This window comes from Toxotes jaculatrix, chromosome 14, assembly GCF_017976425.1.
Source record: "Toxotes jaculatrix isolate fToxJac2 chromosome 14, fToxJac2.pri, whole genome shotgun sequence".
NCBI lineage: Eukaryota > Metazoa > Chordata > Actinopteri > Toxotidae > Toxotes > Toxotes jaculatrix.
Window position 1 is genome coordinate 3,561,204 of NC_054407.1, and position 19,413 is coordinate 3,580,616.

General features: G+C 41.3%; 1 protein-coding gene across 1 annotated transcript; it reads right to left on the bottom strand.

The window, feature by feature from the left end:
* Positions 1 to 1,732: 1,732 nt before the first annotated feature.
* On the bottom strand, positions 1,733 to 19,211 carry ca8 (carbonic anhydrase VIII). The gene is made up of 9 exons (XM_041056116.1): positions 18,874 to 19,211; positions 13,790 to 13,981; positions 13,457 to 13,581; positions 12,152 to 12,247; positions 10,730 to 10,792; positions 10,531 to 10,579; positions 10,124 to 10,236; positions 5,960 to 6,154; positions 1,733 to 2,958 (listed from the first exon to the last, which is right to left on the bottom strand). The coding sequence occupies exons 1-8, from the start codon at positions 19,025 to 19,027 to the stop codon at positions 6,020 to 6,022; spliced, it is 927 nt and encodes a 308-aa protein (XP_040912050.1). The 5' UTR covers positions 19,028 to 19,211; the 3' UTR covers positions 1,733 to 2,958; positions 5,960 to 6,019.
* Between the last annotated feature and the right edge of the window lie 202 nt (positions 19,212 to 19,413).

A 19,413-nucleotide genomic window follows, 5' to 3' on the forward strand; every position in this document is an offset into this window, starting at 1 on the left:
TTGCCAAATAATAACACTTTTAGTTTTAAACAAGTTTTTGAAAGATTTCTAAAATATTAATGTTGTCTCATCTTTATGATAGGTGGTCTAATAAATTTGCAAAGCACTGTACATGTACACATCCCATAGATGTCCAATCCCTCAAGATATGGACCCCATTCAACAAAGCATTCTGGTCTACATCAGCTCTCCCTGAGGGCCCCAGTATCTAAAAAAAAAACATCTATTAGCCCCTTCACTAAGTGATTCAACATCTGTTTGTGGGTGGAAAAGGTTTATAACACAACCAGCTACCTCTACAACAAAAGTATCTGAATCTGGGTTTGTAAGACTGGGTATAGCAGTGATTATCAGTGACAGGACAACATTTCCTTTGGGCTTCTGTAATGGCTGGTTTCTAACAGCTGAGGGCAGCACACTGTTTCTCCAGAACGTTACAAGTTGAATTCATGAAACCACAGTGAAGAGGATGGAGATATAAGCTGAGAGTTTTGGTGTAGGAGGTCAGTTCAATAAAATATATGTTTGAAATAAAGCCACATGTGTGAAATATGTTTAGTATAACTACCAAAACTTTAATGTCTTTAAACCAATCAGATCAAATAAACCACTACAGTTATGACATTGAGGAAGCAGTACTATTACTTCAAACTGATGATATGGAAGCTTAGAGGATTTAGGGTTTGGGGGGTTTAGGGAGGAAATTAGCTGGAATTGTTCCACAGTACAAAGGAGAAAGATGCCCCCGGGAAACAACAAGGCCTGTGGGGATGTGATCCTGCACTAACAATCACAATCACATCATTTTTTTTTTTTATCCTGATGGGGTTTGGATCCAAAGAGAGCCTAAAAAATTCTGAAGCATCAAACACAAGCAAATCAAACTTTCGAGTGAAGTGCTGAGATCTGTGTGCATCTGTGTGACGCCTGAGTGAAGCTGTCTGTGGACTGTAACGGAGCAGAGGACATCTGACACCAACAGTGACTTTGTCCCAGTAGATCAAACAGAGTATCAGCTTGAGTCGCCCTGACACCAAACAACCACACCTTGATAAATCTACCAGAATTTGGCTTCAGATGTTTGAAGAAGCCTGAGGTGCGTTTGTTTTCTATACTGAACAGAACACGTACTGTATTCAAATCAGCTGATCCTCCATATTTACTCAGGGATCAGGACAGTGTCGTTACGTATTTTCCTTTGTCAAGTAATTCAATGAAAAGGCCAACAGTGTGTTAGTCTGTCTCTCAAAACTGTGACTTCCTCAGTGTGTGTGTGTGTGTGTGAAATGTAATTTAAAAAAATAAATAAAATAAAATAAATTGTTAATAATTGTTGCACTTGTTAGGGACTATTTTCAGCTGTGGATTAAAACACATTTGGTGTTGTGGTGAGTGCTTTGGGGCAGCCGGACAGTGTGTGTGTGCGTGTGTGTGTGTGTGTGTGTGACTGAATCAAAATAAACTACTACTCCTGCGTGTGTTTAAGGTAACAAAGGAACATGTCACCCAGTCATGTTTTTATTTGTTTTTGGACAACAGTGGAGCTCTGTAGCCATGGAATAAGATATGTAAGGATATATGGACAGCAAAAAAAAATGACAGTAAAAAAAAAAAAAAAAAAAATTTGAATACCTTCGTCCTTTAATCCCAGTACTGGCTGGTGTTGAAGGAAGTCAGGTTACTTTACCTTTGATTTAGTGCAGAAACAAAAACACCATTTAAATTCAGAGGCTTGGTAAGTCAGTGTTGTAGTTTATTGGTGCTTTACAGTAACAGTCATCAGTTTTCAGTTTATTTCAGCTCAGTTTGTCAGACACAGTACTAACACACACACATACATACACACACAAACACACACACACCATAGCAGTGCCTGTAGTCCTCCCTGTCCCCCAAAACAATCTGAAGGGAGTGGTGAGAGTAGTGTTCCACTGATGGCTGATGCAGAAACGCTGATAACTTTGTGATAAAGCTGCTGAAGCTCAACATTTTGAAAAAAGAATTCTCTATATTATTCTTTTAAAAAGGAAATACAAACGAGTGAACCTCACCTAAGGGTCCAAAAGGATGAAGCCACTATAAATATATATGTTGATGTTGTCAACATGCTGTTTGTATCTTAACTAAGTTTGAAGGGAAAAATGTCAGGAGTCAGGAGTCAACAGGAGAACTTATGCTTAATGACCACAAGATATGAAATGTCCAAAGTTTCCGAGACAGTTTGGATTTGACTGTCAACACAGTGACAGTGATGAACAAGCAAGCAACACAGAGAACAATAATGGATACAAGAGAAGACACAAGATGTGTGATGGTGGCTTTGCAACCATTTTCCCACATTTGTTGAGACGTTCTTTTCATTGAGTGGGAGCTTCCAGTGAGAAGTTCCCACAATGTACCAACAACTAGGAGGCTGGCGTGATGGTTTTCTGCTCATAATTATGGTCCACAGGGTATGAAACAAAGACTTTATAATGTCTGAGTTCACTGCTGTAAAACTCACTCATTCGTCAGCATATGTGTGTGTGTGTGTGTGTGTGTGTGTGTGTGTGTGTGTAGAGGTACATCTGTGGTTTGTGTTTCCTCTTGTTTTGACAGTAGAGACGGTCTGGTCATAAAGCCTCCTATCATCTAATCAGGACACATGCACACACACATACAATGCACAGTAACATGGTAACACACTGAAGATGTTAAACTCACAAAAACACATCCAGTGAGAATGAGAGAGACAGAGGCTGTGCAGAAAATGAAGAACAACACACCTACACACACACAGACACACACAGACAGACAGACAGACAGACAGACACAGACAAACAAAAGCACATGAAGTGAAGTTGAGCTATCAATGGTTTCTTTGTCCACCTTCAGCCTGCAGCTGATCTACAACCACATCAAGTTCCCCTCCCTCCTTCTATTTCCATTCCTCTCTTCAAACCTCGTCTTTCTTCTGCCCTGTAAAGAAAGATATATGGATCAGAGGACCAGGAAAGAAACGGAGAGACCAGATGTGCTCTGCAGCTGAGTGAAACTTCAGAGAGAGGGGGAACACTGAGAGGAGAGAGAGCTGTATTGAGCACGGTGTGTTGCATTTGTACGTTTTACAGATTTGCAGCTAACCTCAGATTGGAAAAGGTTCAACTGCAACAGAGTGACTTCAGAGAAACATGTTCATGCTGCTCTGTAAAGGATGATGACTCGTCCATGTGCAGTGCCATGTAAAATCTATTAAATGAGATGAACTGGGCTGAAAATGAGCTGAAATTCTGTCCCACATTAATCCTTTGTTAGTGTAGGAGTAATATGTCATGCACTCTTTCACTGAAGAATGATTAGAATTATTCCTTTGAGCTGACAGTAAACATATCAAATGTGCAGTATAGATTAAAAATATCTATATATCTACTTACATTCCAAAAGGACCCATTAAAAGCCGCTCCTCAATCCACCCTAAGTCCTCATCAGTGTTGGGCAGTATTCAATTTTTGATGCCTTTAAACATTCTCCAAATTTTCCCTCAGTATACGCCATCAGCAGCTGATTACAAATCACACTGTAGGGTTCTCAGGGGGCCGCCAATCACTGCTATGCTGGTTGGCACCACAAGGTGGCTGCTGAAGTGGACTTCAACTGTGATTTTCCATCTAATGTTACATCAACATGTTTTATGTTAATTATATGTAAAATTTTAATGTGACGCACCCAGGGCATGTAACTTCTATGTAGATCCCTGCAGCGATTAGCATGTAAGGAGAGATATCACTTCCATATCTGTATCGTTCTAATTGAATTTATTTATTGTCTGTTTTTAGCTTTAACTGCACTGCTAGCCGTGCCGTACCTGCCTGTCTGCCTCTTAGCTTGACCCCATGCCTGCCTCCTTGAGTCCTCCTTCCTGTGCTCCATACACCAATTGTGACACCCCATATGTCTGACCTGAATATGTGTGTGGAAATGACATGAAATCTGAGCTGGAAGTTGAATTAATATGGCATTATTGTTAGGGCATGAAAATATATAAGAATGAGTTGACATAAATACTGTTTTGGGATTAAGGCAGCTTCAAAGGACTAAAGATTCAGCTTCATTTGAAGAACAGGGACCAGCTCACTGAGGAGATGCCTACTATTTACATAGAAAAAAGATTTTTTTCCTTTGGAAGATGGAAAAACAAGGTTGCAAGACAGGCTTTTCAGGACACTTTATTTTTCCTATTCCCATGTATGCAGGTCCCAGCAGATTCATGCAGGTAGAAGGAACCAGGTTTTCTATGAAACACTGCCAACCTTCTTTCATGTGGTTGAAGATTTTTCAGTTTCATGTACCTGTTCTGTATGCACCAGCTGACTTTGATCTAATACTAAATGTCACCCTTACACTTCTTTCATGCCTGTTTTCTGTCTGACCTCCACCCAGCTCCCTCTGCTCTCTGCTCCTCTTGTATCATGCGTCTTGTTTCTCAGCTCTCGTCTCAGGTGGGTTTGTCCTGGTGGGACCAGATCAGGATCCGTTTACAGTATAAACAATGCTCCTCTGTTCTCCTGCTCTCTGTTCTCCTGCCCTTTCTCCGTCTCCTCCTTTTTCATCCCTTTGGCACTCTCACCTCCCTTCACCACAGTGCCCCTCTACCTCCCTCCTCTCAACACACTTCTTCGTTTCACTCTCTTTTTCCTCTTTAGTCTTTTCTTTCAGTCACTCTCATCTTTCTGTCCAGTCAGTTCAGACCTTCTTTGGCAATTTGGAGTCATCACAGTTATGAAAACTATATCCGCCTGCACTTCGTGAAGAGACAGAGGGTAAACGCTGTTTGGGGAGTTCATAGCTTGACGTTGAGACGTCACAAACAATTAATTTAAGTGTAACAATGAATTTCAAATAAAACCAGCACACTAAACATAACTCACAAGATCTTTCCTCTACAGCTGACATTGTAAAACCTGCAATAATTCTGCAGATCTTGTCAACACAGAGGTCATTTGTGTGAAGGGGAACTCCACTGACTTCACATGAGGTCCAGTTTACTCATCATGAGAGGCGCACTCTTAAAAACAGTTGTGTAATTTCCTCTGTAATTGTAGAGAAAGACTGAGAAACAAAAACCCACAAACATTTTATTTCCCCCCAAAAATTCTGAACTTGTCTTGGGTTTTGTTCCTTCACTGAGTCAAAGAGTCACAGCCAGGACTGAGTATAAAAGTCTTATTTGTCTTTTTATAACTTTGTTGTCCCCTCTGAGCTAAAACAGTTCCTCCCGTGTCTTCCTGCTGCAGTGCTGCTGAGCTAAATCAGGCGTCCCTCCATACACTGCGTGCTGTATATAGCCGAGGCCCAGATTAATAAATGAAGTGGGTTAGTTCTTCCAGGGCTTGATCCATTATACTCTGGTTTCAGAGAACCCAAATACCTGAGGGAAAGCCTACTTCCATTAAAAGTCTGTCCCTTGTGAGCAAATGTGCTGAACTAACTAAAAATACAAAGAACAGGGTGATATGTGGTGATATGTAAAGAAAATGTTTTTGTACTGGTGCAATTATATTAATTATCTTTGCTGTAGATGCTAAATAATTAAAGCTGCACATTTTTTTTAAATCAACAACAGATTACATGGCTGTGTGTAAAATGAAAGGTGTCACTCAAAATGACAAACCCACAGATAATTGTCACACAACTGTGCAGCTGTATGGAGAACTTCACCATCCTCAGGTTATTGTTTTGGGTTGTATTACTGTATTGTATCAGTAGTGTATATTAACACTACTGATTCACATTCACTGCTCTTATCAATGCTGTCACCTGTTTCCAGTTGAAAAGCTGAAATATTTAAAACAGTGACCAAAAAAAACAAAAGAAAACAGAGCTTAAAGAGAGTGAATCTTGGACCTATATTCATCAGGTGGAGACAAAATGACCCAGACTGAATATTAATTTGCCCTGTATCTCAATCTGTAACTGTTACCTTCTGTGCTTGTATCTGTAGGTCCCTTTGTTTCTCTGAGATGGAAGGGGCAAGCGAGAGTCACTGGAAGGCAGCACGAACCGTCCGGTCACTGAGTGGCTGCGTGGGACGGAAGTTGTCCCCCAGCATACCATCAATCCCTTCGGGCAGCTCAGCCCCCTTCACGTGGGAGCGCAGCCTCCGAAACTCCTCGATCTGCAGAGACAGAAGTGGAACGGGTTTCATTTCAAAAGCTCCACATCTCAAGGCCGCACACGCTTCACCAAAGCTGTCAGACCTTTAAACAGGTCAGTGCTGATATCCCTGGACCAATGACCAAACGTTTTACAGTGTTCTTTTTATACAGATTGGTCCTTGCATGAAAAGACAACATGGTGGTTTAAACATATTGCTTTTTTCCTTTGGTTCTCTATAGATACATAATAAAAGTAGTCCACGTGACTTCAAACTTTTGTTCTACGTTCATAGTGTCCTCAGGCTGTTAAATGCTCAGGTGATAAAGCTTTCAGTGCTGAGTAAGAGGAACCAGGCTGGAGAGGCCTGATAATGATATAATGACAGTGTGGGAACGAAATATGATCATCTGAAGACAGCTGAACAGTTTCATAGCTGTGGAAACTCAGTGAACACAGAGATTAAAACAGAAAAAAATCCAAAATTTCATCTGGCCACAGCAGCTACTATCACTTCTACACACATGAACAGTGCAACGGCTGGTTACATCAGCCAAAACAAACATGACAGCACTGCCTGTGCCGCCTGTCATGCTATTGGCTTAGTGATGAAAGATTTATAGCCCACTGTCCAAGTGCAAACCTTGCAGGCATAGCAACTGTTGTATGACACACACACACACACACACACACACACACACACACACACACACACACACACACACACACACACACACACACACACACAGTCTGGGTCTTTTAGCATTCAATAATAGCCGGATGTTTGAGGTATGCAGGGCCTGCTGCTTTAAAGCACTTCTTCTGTGTACACTGAGCACGGCTGAAACATGCTGCACAGAAAACAAGCTCCTGCAATACTCATAAATAAGTACAGGGTCACGGAAACAGTACACACTGTTGTCTGTCTGTGATGTTCGAAGTATTGTAGTTATTGTGTTGTCATTATTTTCTACTCTGAGCTGATGCAGACAGAGAGACAGGAGACAAAGACGCCGCCTGAAGTGAAAGGGAAAGGTGTCGCTGATCTAACAACAACAGGAAGTTAGTGTTGTGTGGCCGCTGATCGGACCTGCTTATCAAGATGGTCAGCAGTCAGAGCTGCAGCAGAGGCTTTGACACACAGCTCATGAAGGCAACAATCGAATCAACACATCGCTCAATGAGTCAAATCTGAACATACCGACATGCTTAGCGGTGATTGGCAAAAGATAGAAAGAAATAAAGTGTGGTTGTTGAGAAGTTTTGAAATGAATGTAACTGAATCATCGGCAGAAAAGATCCTCAGTTACTGCTGTTATTCATCCTTATTCTGTAATTCAAGGTCAGTGGCCAGATACGGTTCATTGAATGTTTTGTATATGTGAACAACAGTGTGTTGTTTTATTGCTGCTAAGTCATTTTTGTATTGAGCTTTTATTAGTAAAGACACATTTTGAATTTCCTTAACTTAAATATTTTAAGTACAAATAATTCAGCTTTTTCTGTAGTGAACTTAAAACGTTACTTCCCGTCTCTTCAGAGTTTACTTCAGTTTCACTCAAACTAATTCAATTTACTATCAATCACTTATATTTTTTAAGGCAATCAGTCGATTCAGTTTTTTAAACTAACATCAGGTTAACGGTGTTAACAGAGTATGGACATGGCCTGAGGCCGTCTTTCTCTCTGTTAGCATTTCAAAGGGTCAGCAGGCCAGAGGACAGCATGGATGAAAGACCGAGGTAAATGTCAGAGGATTACTGTCATCATCCTTCAGAACAACCTGCCTGAAGACAGCCACGAGTCGGGCAAAGGTTGAATTAAAGTTTAAATCTATTAGAGGCAATGGGATTGGCTCATTGATTGGCAGTGGGTGTAAACGCTTCCTGTCCTGGGGTAAATGCCAGAGAGCACAGGTTAGGGTGAATGGGTGCATTTAGTGCCTGTGGACTCTGGTGGTCTGGTGGGGCACTACCACATCAAGCTTCACCTTTATCCCGAAAGAAACAGCTCTTAGAGGGCGAAGCCTACACCGAGTACAGTGTTAGTTATTCATTGTAACTCCATATTCTATGAGTGTAGTCATTACCCTCTTAGCTGAGGGCCCCACTGGCTCTTAGAGGGCTACACCTCTACTCACAGAATCTGCAGCTACAATAAATAATCAGTCTTTTATATACTACATACAGTTTACACACAGGTAATTCTGATTGGCTGATGACACCTTCAGTATGTTCTGCCTTCCGATTGGTGGATTAATGTTAAATTATCCACCAGTTGTTTCTCTCTGTCCTTCACAACTATTAATTAATTTTATTTGTCCACTTTAACTTCAAGTTATACTTTGCATCTTAACATCTTCTACTTCAATTGACACTGTGTCAATGTGACATGCTTATGTCACTCTGTAGCTCTTTTCATCTCTCTCTCTTTCCTTGACACTGAACTCTGGCAGTGATTTAAATTCTGTGTTACACATTTTATTCAGTATCACTCTCCTGTCAGAGTTTACACTGATACTTCAGGAACTTTCAGTAAACTCCCGAGCCGTCAGCACCTTCCAGGGCTGACAACGCTTGAACTTCAGCTTATCTCACTGTGTTGTTCTCTTCTTTCATCTGTGAACATGCTCATAATCAATGCATTTTGTCTCAGGGGTGCATTGCTGTTCAGCTTCCTTCTTCTCAGACAATACATTTCAGTGCTCAGCTCTTCAGGGCACTGCATTTTAGTTTCTATGGTGTTTAGCAATGCAGTTCATCTGTCTGATCTTAGTATAAAGCTTTTCTTCTTTCAGAATTTTGTGTCTGTTTCCAGTTTGGGCAGTATTTTCTTTTACAGGTTTTCCAGCTTTTTTTTTAGCTAATGCAATTAGCCCCAACTCATTTCAGCTGCCAGCTTTTTAAAAGCATGAGCTGGAACATTTAGCTTTTTGAGGCAGTGTACTTCAGATTTCTGCCCTTTCCAGCTCTGCTTTGCAGGTTATTTCAGCATTCGCACACATTTTCTGCAGGAAATGTACCTTCTACTTTGGTTGATGACCTTACTGTTGCTCTGGTTAGTAATTAGCATTTATGATCCTTGACCAAACACTTTTACTGCTCAGTGCAAACATCTGAAATGTGATAGCTTGTTCTGAAACTCAGAACAAGTGAGAGACCTGAGGCTTACAGGCATACAGCATGTCCAGCAGCATTTGTGACTTTTCGGACACCTCACCCAAACTTAACTTACCATGTTAACGATGGTTTCATTCATGGGTTTTGAATTGTTTTGGCATTTCAGCAATTTTCAGTGGTTTTTGATTCACTTTCACTAATAAACCATGCTTTTATTGTGAAGCAGCTGCAGGATGTGGATGATTACTATTCTTACAATTACAATATTCTTCACTAAAGACTGATTGGTAAATAGATTTGATAGTTTTTTTTTAGTTACAGTGAAACAAACTGTACAAAACACTGACACATCATCACCTTGTAAAGTTCATATGGTGAGAATGACAACAAGCAGATGCTTATTCACAGATCCAGCACACACAGAGCAACATTAGCATTCAGTTGGCCTCATCTGCCAGTCCACCTGATGAAAGTAAGTCCAGTTCGCTCTCCTTTTATCCCTGCTTTGGCCTCCACACTCACCAAAGAAAGAAAGAAAGCAGCCTGACTCTTCAGCTGCTAAATACTCCGCTATGTTTTCCAGCTACTCATTAACCTTGTCTCACATTCGTTGTTGGACAGGTTGTGTACAGTCAGTTTCTCAGACTTTCACTAAAACACTCTGTCAGTGTGAGGCAAACTGCACAGGTCTGAGATAATTCTCTGTTCTATCAGTCACTATGAGCAACCCCTGTCACTTTGCATGTAGTCATTTAATCTATTGTTAATATAAATATATTGATAAGGTGGGAACAGAATAGCAGTAACCCTGTCGATGTTTAACGAGCAGACTGGTTGAAACGTTCCTAACATGTTTTATATTTATGTTTTACCTGCAGCTGGGAGATGGTCAGAGGGTAGCGGTAGAGGATCCAGGTCACATTTTCACTGCAAGGTGGTGTGGTCAGAGATCCTTCATACACCCAGTAGTCTCTCAGTAACGGGTCTGTGGGAAGATTAAACATTTCATTTAAAAAGCATTACATTTTTCTGAAAAAAATAAAAATAAAACAAAGTGCTGTAACTACATGATGAACAATCACTAACAAATGGATGAAGAATTTGACCTGTTGATTCATTCATTGATTGCCATCCCACAGCTCAGCCTTCTGAAGTGGTCAGAATATTAAAGTTTATAAGGTTAATAAAGTTTTAATGTGCACGTCTCCGACCATCTTCACAGAGACCAACAGGATTTATGTTCGCTGTGTATTTGATATCAAATTGTTTTCTAACTCACCAGGTAACAGTGTGTTGGGGTTGAAGCACAGGATTATTTTGCTCTTCCCCTGATGAAAATACAGCAGCACAACAGTGATTATTGTCAGCTTGTATCTGGTTTAACAGTGTGATTATTCATATAACATCTGTTGTTCATCCTCGTGTGATGCAACAGACTATCTCCTAATCTGTGTGATCCCTTCAGGTTCCCCTCTCACCTTGTACTGCAGGTCCTGTAGAACTTCAGTGATGGCCTTCAGACCCAGATGCTCCTTACCAATCTGACAAAAACACATTTTGATTAAGACATTGTTTTCAGTGACTGTCTGATAGGAACTCAGTAGATTTTAGTTCATATCTTTTGTATTTTTACAGGAAGTAAACAGGAAGCCGAAACTAAAGAGGCTGTCAAAAGCAGCACGACTTTGACGTGTTAAGACTGAGGTTCTCAGGAGGTCAGAGCTTCCTGGGGTGAACCTAGAATCAGAATGTTACCACTATTTTTTCACTGGGTGTGTTTTCCTCAGCTGGCACGACCAGCCTTATTCTCTTTTAGTTTAATTGGTTTCATTCAAATGACATAAATGAAAGGTTGCCACAGTTTTAGGAGTTTTCCTCACAGGGAGGATGTGAGGATCATTCCTCTGGGGAAGTCACAAAGCAGAGGAATCTGGGAATTTCAGAGGTGTTTTCCAGCTCGTGTCACACTCATGTTATTGCACAGGATGGTTCAAACTAATCTGGAATGAACCTGCTCACTTATTTGGAATAACAACTCTTACAATCCCAGGAAGGAAAAACTCTTTGAGGCCACTGACAGGCTGAAAATGTCAGTGCTTTGAAAAATGCGGGACATGAACGAGAAAACACATCCACACACTTTCATATGGATGTTCCTGTGATCCATACAACTATTTTTGTGTCATATATAAGAATCTTTTTTTTTTGTATATTTTCATTTTTTATTTGAACTGTGTGAGGTGTTTATTTTACTCTGTGCAGGTCTGGCAGGAAGGTGTCGAGTGCCTGCCCGCCCTCCTAAAACAGCTAGTACAGCTAGCGTGTAGCCTCCTTCTTCTCTGCCTTTGCTGCATTATGCTGGTGTGTTACAGCAACCTGTTGTTCAGTGGACTAGTGTGACTGTGGGATGGTATGTTGGATCACCCAGACACACCAGTGTATACATGTTTCCACAAGATAAAGAAAACAGAAACCAGAGAGCCACTCACTCTTAAACTGACTGAATGCACATCTGACACCACTTTACTTGTAGTGCACTGCCACAAATTAGTTTTTTTTTTTTGTTTGTGTGTTTTTTTACAGTAAAAAATGTGTGTGAACAGATGCTCATGGCAGAAAATAGCTTTTCTGTGCAGAGTCTGTATGTTCTCCCTATGCCTGTGTGGGTTCACTCCAGGTTCTCCAGCTTCCTCCCACAGTCCAAACACATGCAGATTAGATAACTGGTGACTCTAAATTGTCCATAGGTGTGAATGTGGGTGTGAATGGTTGTCTCTATATGTCAGTCCTGTGATGGACTGGATCAGGGTGTACCCTGTCTCTCACCAAATGTCAGCTGGATTCATGACTGGCTGTCCATGAAGTCTTGCTATGTATGTCTTGACGCAGTGGATGTTTACCTGCACAAAAAGAGCTATGATGAGGACTCCATTCTTCTTCCCCAGAGCGTCCTCCAAAGTGTTAAACAGAGTGCTGTTCCAGTGAATCAGATGGAGCTGCACAGAGAGACAACACAAAACAACTCGTATTTGAGAGGCCATTGTTGTGAACAGGTGTCGAGAGCAGCAGTGAGTAAGAGTGCGAGAAACCTCCAGCTGGTGGTGACGGAGGGTTTTCTGTGTCGGGCTCTAATGTCAAGTTGGTGTGAAAGGGGAGAGAAGAGTGCAAAACCTCTGCCCTGAAACCAGGAAGTCTCAGACCAGACCACAGATCTGTTCTCGTTAACAGTGATCTCTGCCTCAAGGTCAGTAGTTTTCCCACAGACTTCCCACAGGGCAGTGATTTGAGATTTTCACTGGAGAGAAACTTTATATAGAACAATTTACCTTCACAAACAATCTCAACAAAAGATGCATCGATCATCATCAAAGTCAGTGTGCTGGTGTGGCTGTTTTGGCTTTTACGAAGGAAGGTACGAAGGGCTTAGCCTGCTTAGCATAAGGAAAGAACCCAGGACCCCAGGTCTAATTTTGCTGGAGCAGCTCTCATCTCCGAAACATGAAATATACTTGAGTGTGAGCTGCACATAAACTCATAACTTTACCAGACAAAATAAACCAGTGGAGATGGGTTTTAGACTGTGTTTCTTTTTGAACTACCTGTTTGGCCATATTTCCAGTCTTTATGCTTCACTACCTGAATCGCCTCCTTCCAGCTCTGTACCACATGCACAGACATGAAAGTGGCATTAATCTTCTCATCTAACTCTCATAAAACAAAAAGAATAAGCTTACTCAAAGCATTGACCTGCTGTATTTCTTTCAGCACAGCTGGCCTCACACACTAAGTTAATTGACATTAATTGGGCTTTGATTTGTTCCTCTGTCAGACCATCACTGTACAGACACACAACCTGGTCTGCAGGTTCTGTAGAAACACACACAGACACGCTGAACCTGTGGAAATAATTTGAATGTACAATTTGTTTTCAGTCTTATCAGACAGGTCCTGATGTTAAAAGTGTTAGAAAACAAAAAACAGCTTTTGTGTTCAAGGACTCAACAAGCTGCGATGTTACAGCTGCTGAAGGGCATTTGATGGTGCCCGAAGTCTAAATACAAACACTGTATTTCTTTAGTCTTGTGGAAGCTGTTGGTCTGGTTTGAAAGTGCACCCCCCCCTCGTCATGGTCATGGCCTTGTTTGTGTGTGTGTGTGTGTGTGTGTGTGTGTGTGTGTGTGTGTGCGCGTGCTTGCTCTCTCTACCTCCATGGGGAAAGCCTTGAAGTTGACAGTATGCTCTGATCCTCTCTGGTTCTCTTTGCCCCAGTGGAATCGTACCTCATGAAGCTCATACTCATGATCACTTGGCAGTGGACCCCCAGTAACCACTGGCAACAGCACAGGAAACCCAGAGCATTGTGGGCACACGCAGGAAGGAGGGGGCAGATCGAAGAAGTCAGGGTAAAAGTGAAAGTGAGGGAGTCATGTTTACATGTTTAGTAGTACTTCTTGATTCAAATGCATGCACATGTCACTCACTCACCACTAAACCTCAGTGACTAACAGCAAAAACTAAACATGTTGTCATGTAGTCACCTGACTTGGACTTGAGGATGATGCGCACAGTGTGTCCGTCGTTGATGACCTCACAGTCTCGACACACCACGTAGTTCGGCGATAAGCCGACATCTAGGAGGGACGGGTCGTACTGGGCCTCCCTGGAGTTTAGGTTAATTGGAGACTGGTACTCCCCGTTGGCTGCTGGGAAATGGAGTCCCCACTCTACACCTGCGAGAGAAAGCAGGCACAAACACACACACACACAAAGCATACATTACATGTATGTCTGTACCTTTAATGAGCATCTCCATCTGTGTTTAAATGATGAATGTAGTGTGCAGCCGTGTGTTGCCTTAACCACAACATATATCAATAGATCATTATTAAGCATGCATTACTGCATTACACTCATTACGATCACCCAGAGCTCAAAGTGACACCTTTTGTTTTATCTGATCATCAGTCCAAACCTCAAAAAGATTCATTTTACTGTAATTTACAATAAACCTCAGTACAAATCAAAAGCTTTCTTTTGTATTAAGGTGAATTTGTGGAGTTAAGCTAAATGAGTATTCCTAACCCCTGTCTGTCCAATAAGGCTAACCTCATACCTGTCCTTTTGTCTCAGTAGTTAGGGAAGTTGTGTTTAGTTCAGTCTTTAAGTTGTCATTTGTGTAGTTAACCTCAGTTTAAGGGAATGAGCCCTTGCTTTGAAATTGTTTTTTTGGTCCAGTTTTTCCAGTTTTGCATTTTCCTTTGTGACTTTTTAACCACAGCTAAGTTGTGAAAAAAAAAAAAAAACATTTCTTTTTTTTTTTTGTCTTCCACACCTGGTGTCCTTCAGCCTTCCTGCTTGGTCCCTGACATTCTTGTTAAACCACAATGTCTCATTTAGTATCTCACATTAAATACACACATGAATTGTTTAAATTGTTAGTTGGTAGCAAAGCAAGGCTCCGGTGTCTGTGACTACGCTGTATTAACCGCTATCTTCTTTCTTATCTAACTAAGTAAGACACAAATACTGGAGAAGAACAACAATAAAAGTGAAATTTATTTTGGCTGAATATGCCTGGTGTTTGTATATTTAAGCTTAATGTGGTATAAATGTTACAGTATTGAAGTTCATTCCAGTTCCTGACCTTGGAAGAAGGATTTTAACATGATGAAGATCAGGACTTACAGATGATGTTTTTCAGTCAGTGACTGCATTGACCTCAACCTTCTTCTTCTCAAGGAACAAATTTATATTGAGGCCAGTTCCTGTGTGTGTGTGTGTGTGTGTAGATACTGTAGAATAACAGTGGTTTTCAGAAGGACACGTGAACTGTTTCAGGTTGGGTAGAGGGACAGAAAGAGGGAGAAGAGAAGGTAAAAGTTTAAAGCTCTTAAAAACACATGAGAGAAAGAGGGTCAGCCTGTCAGCCTAACTGGGCCAGAACATTTGAAGAATCATTGCAAGCATGTGTCTTTGTAAGAGACATAATGTCTTCATTTTGGATCAAACAACAGCGAAAAAGAAGGTAGTTTGCAGTGGCACAGAGAAGCGAAAGTGATACTAAGTGCGCCCAAAGGTACACACTGGTCTAGATTCATTTCAGCTTTTTGCTGACCGCAGTCCCTCTGTACAACTGTACAATGAGGACATTGTTTGATGTGTGGAACCCAGCGAGTCTTTAAAAGGAGGAAACGAACACATTTGGTGAGTATCATGTTCAGGAAAGCCAAGTGCACCCACATCCCTCCAAGAACATCAGCTCAGCCCCTCACAGTACGCCTTTCTGCTGCAACAACAGCACTGACAGACACAACACACTGACTGACTATTCACTCCATAGTGGCTGAGAAGAAGGGTGAGGGGTGAGGGGTCATCACATTCCCTCTTTCCCCAGCAACTAAAGCCATGACAACAATTTACTAAAGGCAGCAAGTGTTCACTGCAGCTACAATACACATAAAAGGCTGTTCAACATTCTGTATGTGTGTGTGTGTACTTGTATGGCCATACAGTGTGAAGACCAGTTTGAGTTTTAAACCATTGGAGTGAGGACATTTTGAGAAACTGTGGACATTTTGGCTGGTCACTGCCTGTCACACCAACAAAGAGCTGTTTGAGGGTTCAGACTTGGTTTTGTGGCACAGGTTAGAATCAAGTTAGGGTCAGGGGCTAGGGAATGCATGCCGATGAATGTCCTCACATAGATAGATGTAGAAATGTTGCCTGTTGGGAAAGGCTCCATTCCAAGGCTGGATTTTTACAAGCATTGTTATAAATGTCAATTGGATTGAAGTTTTGTTTTTTGTTTTTTTTACTCCTGGGACAGAACCTGGTGGGAGTTCCAGTTTTCACTTAGATTCTCAGTATTTGGGACAATAGCATGTAAGCCATTAAATATGTAACTGAAAGATCGTACTCCTGTGCCAGCATTGTGTTGTCCATGTCAACTCACTCATGTAGCTTGAAGTGTAGAAATAATAATAATAATTTAAAACTTCAGAGTGTTGTTGTTGTTTTCAGCCCGATGCTTTGAGTCTATACTAGCATCGCCATCTCACACATACAGCAGATGGTCAATAATCATTTTGTCCACAGGCTCTGTTCTGTCATAGTCTCACTCGTTGCTTTCCTAAGTCTCCTCCTCTGGTGTTCTTCACCAGTCACTTTTTTTAACTTGATGTTCCAGCTTTTTGGTGGCTGCTGGTCCTGGGACCCCTGCCATACCTCTTTTGTTGGTTGGTACAGAGCACCAAAACAATGCAGTGGTCAGGACCAGTGTTAATGGTCATTTTTATGATTATTTATCACAATATATTATTCACAAAATGACCATTAACACTGGAGCCATGTTTAGAAAAAGGCAGCGCTGCAATCCTTGAGTATAGAGAGGACATGAAGTGGATTTTTAAACCAGTGAAGCAGGCAGCAGACAGATTGAGGGACGCTGAGAAGAATTTTTGCACTGCTCTCCCCATGGTCACATCAACCCCATGCAGCTGACTGACAGATTGTTACCTTGGTCCTGCTTGTGTGTCTCATGGTCAGTAGAACTTCTCAGGAATGTTTAGTTACACAATAATGTCAGCAGGAGATTATTTTGAACTCATTTACATTTTTGCCGTAGACGCCTGACCAGTCGGGCGTGTGTGTGTTTGTTTGTTTGTTTTCCTGCACTCTTTCGTGCAGCACACGTCTGTTCATAGACAGTATGTCAGTCAGGGGTCATCCACAGTGGATGGACACATTCATAACATTTCACCCAAAAGCTGTAATGCTTATACAATTTAAACGTTCTCCAACAGCACTCCCCTGTTGCTGTGGGCTTATTTTTTTTCACAAATAGTCTATAAGGTCTGAGGAGTCATAAATTATTTTTGGCATTGTAGTTAAAGCTTTCAGTTTGTATGTTGTTTGTCACATTGTGAGGAAACAACATACAAACTAGTTCTTTTATTAAAGTCCGTTCCAATAAAGAACTAATTAGAATGGACTTTAATTTAGAACTAATATCACGAGTGTCCTGCAGAGAGTCTGATCACACATCCCCCCAAATCTTTCCTGCAGATGTGACAGGAGCAACCAATAAAAATAAAAAAAATAAAAAATGAAAACAAATTTTAAAAATGTCAAAATTTTAAATTTATTGTTTATATATTTGTAGCACCAAGCAACCTTTTCCTCTGATTGGTCGACTAGGTTTCCACAGGACACTGGTGGTATTTGCAAACCAGACATTAGCGTCTGTGTTATGCATACAAGCCCTTACACAGTATTTAATATACTTACAGAAAGAATTTTACAGCTCAACATCACAGTACATCCCTCAGTGCTCAGTAAAGGCAGCAATAAAAGGAAGACAGAGTGAGATAATACAAACCAAATGAGCTTAAAACATCACAAGTCACATCATATCACAGCTGGAACAACCAGTGTAATGTTCTTCTCATATGTCAGTGAATGTCTGGCACAATGCAAAATGTATCAGAAACCAATGTAAGTGTTTGAAATTAGTCTGTGCAAAGCAGACTGAAGAAGATGAGAAAGAGTTTTTCTTCTGTGGAACAATTTCATTGAAGCAAAAAAATCAATCAGCTGCAGGTGAATCTGCCCACAACTGCTGGATGGTGTCAGGTTTCACAATTATCTTGTTTAGCCCAAAAATGGGTTGACTTCATCGTGAGTTAAAGGGGCAGTCCACCAATTTCACACACAAAGATTAGCTTACCTGCCTATCAGAGTACTGATGGGCAGGTAAGCTAAGTATTAAGTAAGTACAGGAAGCCTGCTCTGTAGGAGTATGGAGACTGAGAGACATGGAAGGAAGGGTCTACTACAGGAGCAAAGTGCTAGCAGCTGTTTCAGGCACCAGTGGTTCCATAAATAAAAGTTGAATTCATTTTCCATTTGTTGAAATCCTTGTTTCAGGGGATTTGTTTATGTTAAACTGACAAAGCCCTCTAGCGGCCATTGTAATTACGACTGGAGCAAAGGAGGGTGTCAGGTGAGTTTGTTAACATTTAACTAAAACATTTCCTGTTTCTGATCAGCAGTCAGTGTTTAAACATGACCATGATTGTTACATAACCTTAACAATGTGGAATCATTAGCACCATGATCATGATGGATCCCTGACTTCAACTAAGAACTTCTCTGAACCCAGACCATAAGCTTTTCATCAGTACAGTACTAAATTGCTGGAATACTCCTTTAATTCCATAACAGATCAAGTTCTTTGAACTGTCATTGTCAAATGGATTCATTCATGTCATTATCCATCACATTTTTATATGTCTTGATTTTGGCAACATGTTTAAATCAGCACATTTAAAAGCTCTGAGTTACAGTGATCTGCATCTAGACAATTACTTGAGTGTCCAGCTAAGTTTTTGTTTTGGCAGTCACTGTTTACAGCGTGCCAGCAGAAAACCAGGCTCTGTATCATGTGTCAACACTGTAAAACTCCACTTAAACAATGAACGGACTGAGACAGTAGGTGAAGACCACTCAAACTGCTTGAAGTCTTGGGTTCAGACACCTTTCACACCCGTATGAACCCTCAGCGTTTTATACCAGCTGACCTTTTTCCCAGCATCCCCTCACGTGCTGATGAAGACCAACCTACCTTCTTCGTAACCCCAGTCCAGCTCATCTTTCCCCGGGTTATAGTCTGACTCCTCATTCACGTTGTCAGCCATGGTATTTGGCAGTCTGCTCACTGTGGCTGGAACACCAGTCTGTCCTCCCAGTCGACTTCCAGTCACACTGGTTCTGTCCATTCACTCAGACACAAACTGAAGTCTCTGCAGCCTCCTGGATGGATTCCCAGCCAAGACACAACTTTTGCTTTACTCTTCGTCTTTTTTCCCCCTTTACTCTCTTCTTCTTGTCTTGTTCTCTCTCTCTTTCTCCCTGTGTCTCTTCGTCAGCTTGTGTCCTGTCTTGCTCTGTCTTCTGAGCGCTGGTGGCTGCTGTGTGTGGAGCTCTCTGACTCTGTATTTCTCTTTTCTCTGGGTTGCTCCTCCTTCTCTCTCTCCACTGTGCTCTGCTGTTATCTCTTCCCCTCTTGCTCTCTTCCTCTCTGTCTTCCTTTCTTTCTCACTCTCATTCTCTGCAGACTGCAGGTGTGCCTGCTCAACCTGGCTCTCCTCCAAATAATGACAGA

Excerpts from the sequence above, each read along its gene's own strand:
- ca8 (XM_041056116.1), bottom strand. The coding sequence starts at position 19,027 with ATGGACAGAACCAGTGTGACTGGAAGTCGACTGGGAGGACAGACTGGT. Across the intron at positions 12,248-13,456 it reads TCAAGGCTTTCCCCATGGAG|CTCCATCTGATTCACTGGAA; the intron begins GTAGAGAGAGCA and ends CTCTCTGTGCAG. Across the intron at positions 6,155-10,123 it reads TGACCATCTCCCAGCTGCAG|ATCGAGGAGTTTCGGAGGCT; the intron begins GTAAAACATAAA and ends CTGTCTCTGCAG.